This window comes from Sapajus apella, unplaced genomic scaffold (assembly GCF_009761245.1).
Source record: "Sapajus apella isolate SASKATOON/1434 unplaced genomic scaffold, GSC_monkey_1.0 scaffold45, whole genome shotgun sequence".
Classification (NCBI taxonomy): domain Eukaryota; kingdom Metazoa; phylum Chordata; class Mammalia; order Primates; family Cebidae; genus Sapajus; species Sapajus apella.
In genome coordinates this window covers 14,776,779-14,788,481 of record NW_022436985.1, presented here as the reverse complement: position 1 = coordinate 14,788,481, position 11,703 = coordinate 14,776,779, and the positions used below count along the sequence as shown (strand labels likewise).

Genomic DNA, 11,703 nt, shown 5'->3' with positions numbered 1-11,703 from the left:
ATTTTGAGATGAGACATCATTCTGTTGCCTAGGCTGGAGTTGCAGTGGCAAGATCTCAGCTCACTGCAACCTCCACCTCCCAGGCTCAGGCGATCCTCCCATCTTAGGCTACCGAGTAGCTGGCACCACAGGGGTGTGCCACTGTGCCTGGCTAATTGTTTATATTTTTGGTAGAGATGAGATCTTACTATGTTGCTCAGGCTGGTCTTGAACTCCTGAGCTCAAGCCGTTTACCTGCCTTGGCCTCCCAAAGTGCTGGGATTACAGGCATGAGCCATCACACCTGGCCAATTTTTGTATTTTTTTTTTTTTTTTGTAGAGATGGGGTTTTAGGCCAGATGTGGTGGCTCATGCCTGTAACCTCAGCACTTTGGGATGCCAAGGTGGGCAGATCACCTGAGGCCGGGAGTTTGAGACCAACCTGACCAACATGGTGAAACCCCATCTCTACAAAAAAATACAAAATTAGCTGGGCATGGTGGTGCGTGCCTGTAATTCCAGCTACCCAGGAGGCTGAGGCAGGAGAATTGCTTGAACTTGGGAAGCGGAGGTTGCAGTGACCTGAGATCACGCCATTGCACTCCAGCCTGGTGACAGAGTGAAACTCCATCTCAAAAAAAAAAAAAAGAATAGATAGGGTTTCACTACATTGCCCAGGCTGGCCCTAAACTCTTGGACTCAAGTGATCTACCTACCTTGGCCTCCCAAAGTGCTGGGATTTGAGGTGTGAGCCACTGTGACTGGCCCTCACTTTATTAATCTATAAAATTAGGAATTTATGTAGGCAATTTCTAAGGCCACTATAAATTATATAATTTGATGAGTATAAAACATTGATCACTTTTTAGGTTGGTTTGCTCCCATTTTTTCTTCCCAGTATAGATTAGTTGACTTATAAATTATGAAACTATATGTTAAAACTTAGGCCAGGCACAGTGGCTCACGCCTGTAATCCCAGCAGTTGGGGAGGCCAAGGTGGAGGATTGCTTGAGCCCAGAAGTTGGAGACCAACTTGGGCAATGTAGTGACACCGCATCTCTACAAAAAGAATGGTTAACCAGGAGTGGTGGTACATGCCTATAGTCCTAACTACTCGGGAGGCAGAGGTAGGAGGATTGTTTGAGCCCAGGAATTGAAGGTTACAGCGAGTTATGATCATGTCACTGCACTCTAGCCTAGGTGACAGAATGAGACCCTGTCTCCAAAAGAACCAAAAAAGACAACAGCAGAACAACTTAGATTAATTAGCAAATTTATATAATTTATATAAGTGAGACACTATTATCTTTGAATATAATATTATTAGTATAAAATCTATGAGGATGGCCAGGTGTGGTGGCTCACACCTGTAATCCCAGCACTTTGGGAGGCCGAGGTGGGTGGATCACCTGAGGTCAGGAGATCAAGACCAGCCTGGCCATCATAGTAAAACCCCATCTCTAAAAAAAAAAGAAAGGAAAAAAAAAATCTATGAGAATATAAATGTAAAAGCTTAGACATAAACCTAGATTTAATTAAATATGAAAAAATTTTTAAAAATCAAACCATTGAATGTATAATTTATCTGAAAGCATGCCCAGGGCCATAAAGTAAATGTATAAATATAAACATATGGAAAACTTTACTTTGTATGTGTATATATATGTGTGTGTTTGTATGCACATATATGTAAATATATATAGAGAGGGAAGATTCCAGTGAATTTTCAGATAACTGAATTTTATCTTTGAAGGACCCTCAAACTTAGCAATATTGAAAATATAATTTTCTAAAAACTTCATATGTCCTTGCTGTCTTAGATTAATTTATCCTTTTGGAATTTGTTATTTTTTTTCTATCAGTATACCTGCTTTCTTAAGTCATTTTGATTGATTGTGACTTTGAGAAATCAGATAACCCAAGGTTGTGAGAATTTTGTATGAGTTGAGAGTCAGTAATGCTGAATGGTAGCTTGAGGATGTGCCCTACGAAATAGAGGTCATAAACCTGAATGAGTTCAGGCCCTATATTTGTATATTTCTTTCTTTTTTTTTTTTGAGACAGAGTTTTGCTGTTTCTAGGCTGGAGTTCAGTGGCTCCGTTTTGGCTCACTACAATCTCTGACTCCAGGGTTCAAGGGATTCCAGTGCCTCAGCCTCCCAAGTAGCTGGGACTATAGGCGTGTACCACCACGCCCAGCTAATTTTTTGTATTTTAGTAGAGACGGGTTTCACCAGGTTGGCCAGGATGGTCTCAATCTCCTGATCTCATGATTCACCTGCCTTGGCCTCCCAAAGTGCTGGGATTACAGGCGTGAGCCACCACGCCTGGCGTATTTTTGTATATTTGTTTCTTAACTCTATTCTAGATGACTTTCCAAATAATTGCAATGCCGTTAGGTTTGTAAAATATATTTAATGCTTTTAAAAAAATATTACGATCGGCCGGGTGCAGTGGCTCACGCCTGTAATTCCAGCACTGTGGGAGGCCAAGGTGGGCAGATCACCTGAGGTCAGGAGTTCGAGACCAGCCTGGCCAACATGGGGAAACTCTGTCTCTACTAAAGCTACAAAAATTAGCCAGGCATGGTGGTACACACCTATAGTCCTGGCTACTCAGGAGAATGAGGCAGAAGAATTGCTTGAACCTGGGAGGCGGAGGTTGCAGTGAGCTGAGATTGTGCCACTGCACCCCAGCCTGCACGACAGCATGAGACTCCATCTCAAAAAAAAAAAAATTACAATTATAAGACAGAAGAGCTAAAAAATAGTGTAACACTCATGTACTAACCACTCATTAAGAAATAAAACGTTACCAATACCATTGAATATTTGAGTGCCTATGATGTGCGAAGTACTGTTTGCTATATTGTCTGCATAGCAGAGAACAAAACACAAAAATTCCTGTCCTCGTGGAGCTTGTGTTGTCACAGATATTAGGTAGAATAGTTATTAGATCTGAATGCAAATAAAGAATAAATAGGTACTGTCTGACATCATAAATGATATTCTATCAGTGCGTTTAGCTTGGTGGAGTTCATTTTGTACAGACTAAGACATTCAATCTCTAATGTTTGGTTTCATTGCCTAGTCAACATTATGCTATTGTTGGTGATCCTACATACATTAGGTCCATAGGATCATCTCAGGTAATATTTTTGTGTGTTTATGTATTACGCAGCTGAAGGAAATACTGCTTATCTTTTAAGGCATTTGAAAGGAAATTAACTTTGTAGTTTAAATTCAAAACTAAAACCTTCAAGAAAAAGTGACACCTTAGATTCAGTAACAGAATTATAGATTCACTCTTTCTTGTGATGGGCTTGAAATTTAAAAAATTCTGGCATAGTATACTGAAAACTAGATGAAGTAGCACCTTATAATTATAGATTTAATATTTCCTGTGATAGATTAGAAACTTTTTAAAAAAAAAACTGTGGTATACTATAAAGAAAACAACAAATTATAGTACTGTGAAAGAAACCAGGGTAAGTAGAAATGAATAAATACACATCAAAGTTAGCATTAGAAATGAGTAAATAAACCTCAAAGTTTGCATTAGAAAATAGAGTATCCTCAGAACATTATTTTCATTTGATATCGTTGTAGGTATCGTCAGATCCTGGAAAAAGCCATTCAGTTATCTGGAGCAGAACAACTAGAAGCTTTGAAAGCTTTTGTGGAAGCAAGTGAGTGAAATGGGAATTTCGTGCTTACCTTGTAATACTGAGCGAGACTTTACAGTATTCTCAAGCCTTGTTTTATATCAAATTATCAATGTGAAATATGCATTGAGATTGATTTTAGAGTTTCAGTTGTTTACAACTTGATTAATTTTCAATGAATTATCTTCAGAATTACAATCCCAATTAAAGTTTTGTATGGTTATTGTTATAATAGCTGATGAGGGATAATATGGCATAATAGTAAAGAGAATAGTTTGGATTCAAATCCTGTTATGCTATTTTATGAGCTGTATGATCTTGGGTAAATTATTTAGGCTCTATGTGCCTGCTTTTCCTCTTTAAAATGGGAGTATGATACTCTGTACAATTATTGGGAGGTTAAATGAGTTAATATACGTAATAAAGTGCTTAGAATAGTACCTGGCATGTAATAAATGCTATATAAGTATTAGCTGTTATTAATGTTCATGTTTTTTGAATTGGGAACTATAAATTTTCATTTTTCCAGACACTTTCCACAGTACCTGACTTCAAACATATCCGGTTATCTTGAAAATTAACTCAAAATTCAGGCTGGGATTTTATAGTGAGTTCACAACATTAATGATATTGATGGTGCTTTACAGTTTGCAGTGTGTTTTCACACACATTATCCGTCACATAGGCCCCATTTAATAACTCCATGACTTGACCGTATAGGTACAGATATTCCTGTGTAATATATTGTAAGAGGAGTCTCAGGATTAAGTGACTTTTTTTCAAGGACATTTAGCTGGCAGAGCCCAGATTAGAAACTAGGTTTTCCGATATACTACTCTTACTTGCTTATATTTCCCTGAGTAATACTAGCTTATATGGTAACTTTAAGTGGCTGATGACACCTGTAATAAAACAGTGTTCTCAGTCGCATCCAGAATTACCCAATAATGAATTCCAGTTAATATATGATAAACTAATTACAACTGCCTTAAAAAATTAATGCCTTGAAAAGTTACTGCCTTAAAGCTGAAAAGGTTACTGCTTAAAGAATCCTGGCCTCCAGTGTGAGATAAATAGCAATGGTTTCAGAAAAACTGTTAGGAGTGGTTTATTGAGAACATTGCACTGCAGTAGTAGAGAATAGTGCTTTTTATAAACTTTGATCTTGGCTGGGCACGGTGACTCTTGCCTGTAATCCTAGCACTTTGAAATTGCAGGTGTGAGTCATGGCACCCAGCTAAGGGATCTCTTGAGCTCAGGAGTTTAAAACCAGCCTGGGCAATGTGGAGAAACTTCGTCTCTACAAAAAAATACAAAAATTACCCTGGCATGGTAGCACATGACTATAGTCCAAGCTACTTGAGAGGCTGAGGTGGGAAGATCGCTTGAGCCCCAGAGGTCAAGACTGAAGTGAGCTGAGATTGCATCACCTCCAGCTGGGGTAACAGTAAGACTCTGTCTCAAAAAAAAAAAAAAAAATTTATACACACACACACACACGCACACTTGGATCTTTGTATAAACTTTGAATCCAGTGAATCACCAAGAAAAGCAGGCTGCTGTTAAAATCATGTTCATCAACTGAACAGTTTTTGAATCACTTATTTTCACAGTAACTGGTGCTTTAAGAGCTGAGTAATTTAAGCAAAGGTTCACAAGAATTATGCATTTAAAATGGTAGTAATAGTTATAATAGTAACATTTGTTGAGTGCCACATACCAGGTATTGTTTAAAGTGCTTTGTGTATTATTACATTTAAGCTTCACAACAACTTTATGAAATAGGTGATATCCTCAGTTTACAGATAAGGAAACAGAAGCACAGAGAGTTAAGTTTCTTGTCTGAAGCCATATAGTTCATAGTGATAGAAGCAGTGTTGCTCCAGTGCTTAATCCACACCTTATAAATGTTTATAAATAATACATCTAGTGCTCTCTGAAGTTCTTTTATTTCTTTTTCTTTTACTGTCTTGATAGAGTTTTTTTTTATATATATACATATATATATATATATTTTTTTTTTTTTCTTTTCTTTTCTTTTTATTTTTACTTTGAGACAAAGTCTCTGTTGCCCAGGCTGGAGTGCAGTTTGGCTCACTGCAACCTCCACCTCCTGAGTTCAAGCGATTCTACTGCTTCAGCCTCCTGAGTAGCTGGGATTACAGGTGTGCACCACCATGCCTGGCTTATTTTTGTATTTTTAGTAGAGACGGGTTTCACCATGTTGGTCAGGCTGGTCGCCAACTCCTGACCTTGTGATCTGCCCACCTTGGCCTCCCAAAGTGCTGGGATTATAGGCGTGAGCCACCATGCCCAACCTGAAGTTCTTATTTATTGTTTTTATTGGGAAAGTATAAGTGGCAATAACTGTTCTGGCAGCATTTGCTTTACATAAATTTCATGAAAATTATTTCACTGTTTTCTTTTTAAACTCTTTTTTGGAACAAGGTGGGATTATAAGCACATAAAATAAAAATATAGGTGTTTTTGTGCCTTTACTTTGTAGAAAATTAAAGAAGACAAAATTCTCAACTGTTAAAACTTTTTTCAACTATTTCTGTTTTTTAGAAAAGTTATGTTATTTTGACCGGATGTGGTGGCTCAAAAAAAAGTTTTTTAACTTTTTTTTTTTTTAATTTTAATTTTTTTGAGACGAAGTCTTGCTCTGTCACCAGGCTGGTGTACAGAGGCACAATCTCGACTTACTGCAGCCTCCACCTCCCAGGTTCAAGCGATTCTCCTGCCTCAGCCTCCCGAGTAGCTGGGACTACAGGTGTGTGCCACCATGCCTGGCTAATTTTTGTATTTTTAGTAGAAATGGGATTTCACCATGTTGGCCAGGATGGTCTTGATCTCTTGACCTTGTGATCTGCCAACCTTGGCCTCCCAACGTGCTGGGATTACAGGCATACGCCATCATGCATGGCCTATATTTACTGTTTTTGTGTAGTTATATGTAATCAGTTAATTTAGCATATGGAAAACTGATGATGTAATATAAAATGATAGGGGTATGGAAATCCTTGAATAATGCATTGAAGGCTGCACTAATATAGATTGTTGTTAGTATTAATTTTAAGTAAAGATTGATTGCTTTATGACAATTTGTAAGTAGCTCATGTTTTCTTATCTCTCTCTTTTTTTTTTTTAACAAGTGGTGAATGAGAATGTCAGTCTTGTGATCTCGAGGCAGTTGCTGACTGATTTTTGCACACATCTCCCTAACCTGCCTGATAGCACAGCCAAAGAAATCTACCACTTCACCTTGGAAAAGATCCAGCCTAGAGTCATTTCATTTGAGGAGCAGGTAAAAATCTAGAGCAGTGGTTTTTTAACTTGATATAACAGCAGTTATTTTGAGAATTTGATATTATTAAATTCTTAAAGGAGATAATCATACAATTTCATTTTTGACAAAACAGTGTTCCAAACAGCATTTTATGATGCAAAATCAGATAAATATTAGGATGTTACAACTCCAACTGACATTTGCTTGTAAATTAAAATTTGATTTTGTGAACCAGATATTGCTCTCTAGACAATTTTTTAAAATCAGTAAAATTGGTATTTAGGCTGAAAACACAGGAAAACTTCAGCATCGTGTACACAAGGAACATACAAACTAAATTTAACATTTAAACTACAATATTTTGCCATAATCCACATTGCAGAAATGTGTTGCTTCAGTTCACTACTTTGATATTCTGTAAATTCAAAATTCACAGGAAAACTTGGATGGTCTAGATAAACTTTTACTATTTGCTTGGCAGCTTAGTATGTTGAATTGCCATGATAGAGAATAACTTTCCTATTTATTTTAATTAGTTACTAATGTCAGTTGCAATAGTTTGACATGTATACCTTTTATTCCAGGTTGCTTCCATAAGACAGCATCTTGCGTCCATATATGAGAAAGAAGAAGACTGGAGAAATGCAGCCCAAGTGTTGGTGGGAATTCCTTTGGAAACAGGACAAAAGTATAGTAAATAGTGGATATTGGATGACTATATATAGGATGTATATGATTGCTCACATATTTTTTCTTACATTCTAGTAAAGAAAACAGATAAACAATTAGATAACTTAGTATGTTAGAAGGTGATCAGTGCTGTGGAGAAAAGTAAGGGCAAAGTAAGGACAGTAGGACAGTTGTATGTATATTTAAATAGGGTGATTAGGGTGGTAGAGTGGTTCTAATGTCACTTTATCAAATACTTGAAGGAGGTAAGGGAGTAGCTATGAGGATCTGAGGGAAGAATATCACTATATCACTAGATACTTTTTGTTGTTGTTGTTGTTGAGATGGAGTCTTGCTCTGTTGCCCAGGCTAGAGTGCAGTGGTGTGATCTCAGTTCACTGCAACCTCTGCTTCCCAGGCTCAAGCAATTCTCCTGCCTCAGCCTCCCAAGTAGCTGGGACTACAGGTGCGTGCCACCATGCTTGACTAGTTTTTGTATTTTTACTAGAGACGGGGTTTTGCCAGGTTAGGCAGGCTAGTCTCAAACTCCTGACCTTAAGCGATCTGCCACCTTAGCCTCTCAAAGTTCTGGGATTACAGGTGTGAACCACTATGCCTGGCTGAATATCATCACTAGATACTCTTTGAGAAGATGGCTAGTGCAAAGGCCCTAAGATGGGAGCAAGCTTGAAGTGTTTTCTTAATAAGAGCAAGGAGGACAGTGTGGATAGAGCAGAGTAAGCAAAAGAGCAAGAGATGAGGGATGAGAGAGAGAGAGCACTGGGGGCCAGGTTATGTGGAGTTTTATAAGCCATCGTAAGGAATTTGGCTTTCCACTAAGTGAAATGAGGGAGAGTCATTGGAGACTTGTGAACAGAACAGTGAAATGATCTGACCTCTGTTTTAAATAATTACTCTCACTACTGGGTTGAGAATATACTGTAGGCAAGCAGTGATAGAAGTAGGGATATTAGTTAGCCTTATGAGACCGGGTGCAGTGGCTCATGCCTATAGTTCAAGCGCTTTGGGAGGCTGAGGTGGGAGAAGATTGTTTGAGCCCAGGAGTTTGAGACCAGCTTGGGCATCATAGCTAGACCCCATCTTTACCAAAAAAAAAAAAAAAAATAGCTGGGCATGGTGGCACACGCCTGTAGTCCTAACTACTTGGGAGGCTAAGGTGGGAGGATTGCTTGAGCCCAGGAGTTTGAAACAGCTTGGGCAACATTGTGAGACCCCCCACTCCATCCTTACCAAGACAATTTTTTTTTTTAAATTAGCTGGGCCTAGTGATATGCATCTATATTCCCAGGTACTTGGGAAGCTGAGGCAAGAGGATTGTGTGAACCCAGTAATTTGAGACTGCAGTGGGCCATGATTGTACCGCTGTACTCCTGCCTGGGGCACAAAGCAAGACCCTGTTTTTTAAATAAAAGGCTTATATAGTACCACAGATAAGGTGGACGTTGTGAGAAGTGTTGAATCTAGATATATTTTTTAAGGTAGAGTGAAGATTTCCTGATGGCTTATATGTAGAGTATACAAAGAGAGTCAAGATAAGTCCTGATTTTTGACCTGAGCAATTGGAAAGATGGAGTGGGGCAGAACAGGTTTATAGGGAATATCAAGAGTTTCATTTTGGACATCTGATATCCAAGTGGAAATATGTAGTAAGGAGTTGAATATATTAGTCTGGAGATTAGAAGAGATATCTGGGCTAGATACACATATTTGGGAGTCATTGACATATAGATGGAATTTAAAGCCATTAGATTGGATGAGATGACTAAAGGAGGGAATGTAGATAAACAAAAGGACTGAGCACTGAGGCCTGGAGCACTTCAATGTTAAGAGGTCAGGGGCCGGCCAGTTGTGCTGACGCACGCCTGTAATCTCAGCACTTTGGGAGGCTGAGGCGGGCGGATCACAAGGTCAAGTGATTGAGACCATCCTGGCCAACATGGTGGAATCCCATCTCTACTCCCAGCACTTTGGGAGGCCGAGGTGGGCACATCACCTGAGGTGAGACCAGCCTGGCCAACATGATGAAACCTCGTTTCTATTAAAAATACAAAAATTACCTGGATGTGGTGGCATGTGCGTGTAATCCCAGCTACTGAGGAGGCTAACGCACAAGAATCGCTTTAATCAAAGAGGTGGAGGTTGCAGTGAGCCAAGACCACGTCATTGCACCCTAGCCTGGGTGACAAAAAAAAAAAAAAAAGATGGGGCCAGGCATGGTGGCTCATGCCTATAATCTCAGCACTTTGGGAGGCTGAGGTGGGCAGATCACCTGAGGTCAGGAGTTCGAGACCAGTCTCACATGGTGAGACCCTGTCTCTATTAAAAGTATTTAAAAAAATTAGCTGGGTGTGGTGGTGGGCACCTGTAACCCCAGCTAATTGGGAGGCTGAGGCAGAATTGCTTGAACCCAGGAGATGGAGGCTGCAGTGAGCTGACATGGTGCCACTGCACTCCAGCCTGGGTGGCAGAGTGAGATTCCATCTCAAAAAAAAAAAAAAGATGGTTTATAACTCTTACCCAACTAGTCTTACCTCATGATGTGTATAATTTTTTTAAAAAAATTTATAGTTCTGGGCCGGGCGCGGTGGCTCACGCCTATAATCCCAGCACTTTGGGAGGCCGAGGCGGGTGGATCACGAGGTCAAAAGATCAAGACCATCCTGGTCAACATGGTGAAACCCCGTCTCTGCTAAAAATACAAAAAATCAGCTGGGCATGATGGTGCGTGCCTGTAGTCCCAGCTACTCGGGAGGCTGAGGCAGGAGAATTGCTTGAACCCAGGAGGCGGAGGTTGCGGTGAGCCGAGATCGTGCCATTGCCCTCCAGTCTGGGCAACAACAGCGAAACTCCGTCTCAAAAAAAAAAAAAAAATTTATAGTTCTTTATGAAACATTTCTCCTAAGTATATTGTATGAGAAGGATGAAAGGTGTGAGACTGTTGGTTATTGTATTGAAAACACTTCCTCGAGTTGGCAAGTATAAAATGGCACCAACTGTGAAGGACTTAAAAATATCTTCAGCTGCCTCTCTACTCCTTTACTCTCTACTTCACCTGTGAAGGAGGGATTCTTTCTTTGATCTTCATTAATATTTGCAATAGTGAGGCAGACACTGCTTCAGACATCTTGCCTTCTGTGCATTATTTGTGAAATTACTAGGTAATGATGCATCTTGAAAAAGCAGCCAGTTTGTTAAAAAAAAAAAAAAAAAAAAAGCCTTCATATGTAGATGTTGAATTTCGCATTTCAGGGTCCCCTTAATAATTTGAAGGGTTTTCTTGATTGCTTTGATCTTATATTTTCTCTCTAGCACAGGGCAATTGATTTATTTTCAGTGGTAGTTGAAATAAATATAAAATTATATATTGTTTTTTTCAATGGTCATAATTATCATTTTAATAGTACTCTAGCTTATCTGTGAGGAAACCAAAGAGCTAAAAATGTCATTGGTTTTCTAAACAAGTTAAAGTGACTAAATGTAGACTTTGAATAAATGGAAACTTTTTCTTTCAAAAAATCATTCATTCTGATTATGAAAGTAATTGATATAACAGTTACATGGCAAAAAAATTGGAAAATTCGAGTATAGTGCTATACATAGCAATTAATGTAAATTTGAATTGTGAATGGAAAATAATACAGAATATTAATATATGCAAAACAAAGTTGTGTAAATTTCTCCTCCCATTCCCTTCCCTCCCAAATCAATAAAGTATAGAATTATTTTCAAAGCTGGGGCCAAGTGAATTATAAACTCTGTGTTCTTGCCACATGGTGGCACCACTTTTACAGATAAATCGAATTTTTCTGATAGGATTAATCTTGAATTATATGAGTTTTGAATTATGTGAGATCTTCAGTTATGTATTTCTGGCATAAAATGTGACCATGGAGATGAAGGAGAAAATGAAAACCACTTATAATCTCACTACCCACAGATAATTGCTGTTACTATTTTGATATATGTGTATAGAAATATATTTTAATAGTTTTTTACAGGCTGTTGTATCTAGTTTTTTTACTTCTCCCAAATTGCTGGGATTATGGGCATGAGCCACCATGCCTGGCCTTAGGATTTATTT

At 38.6% G+C, this 11,703-nt stretch overlaps 1 protein-coding gene and 1 long non-coding RNA gene across 4 annotated transcripts in view; one reads left to right on the top strand and one right to left on the bottom strand.

Moving 5' to 3' along the window:
- The window catches only part of LOC116524459, a 13,287-nt gene extending 11,360 nt beyond the window's left edge, over window positions 1-1,927 (bottom strand). Inside the window, exon 1 of the long non-coding RNA XR_004257334.1 lies at window positions 1,847-1,927. This is a non-coding gene — a long non-coding RNA (uncharacterized LOC116524459). The remainder of the gene's footprint in view (window positions 1-1,846) is intronic.
- The window catches only part of COPS4 (COP9 signalosome subunit 4), a 43,101-nt gene that overhangs the window by 8,611 nt on the left and 22,787 nt on the right, over window positions 1-11,703 (top strand). For all 3 annotated transcript variants that reach the window (XM_032239741.1, XM_032239739.1, XM_032239740.1), the window contains exons 2-4: window positions 3,588-3,667; window positions 6,799-6,950; window positions 7,517-7,620. In XM_032239741.1, the coding sequence (XP_032095632.1) occupies window positions 3,588-3,667; window positions 6,799-6,950; window positions 7,517-7,620 (336 nt within the window). The remainder of the gene's footprint in view (window positions 1-3,587; window positions 3,668-6,798; window positions 6,951-7,516; window positions 7,621-11,703) is intronic.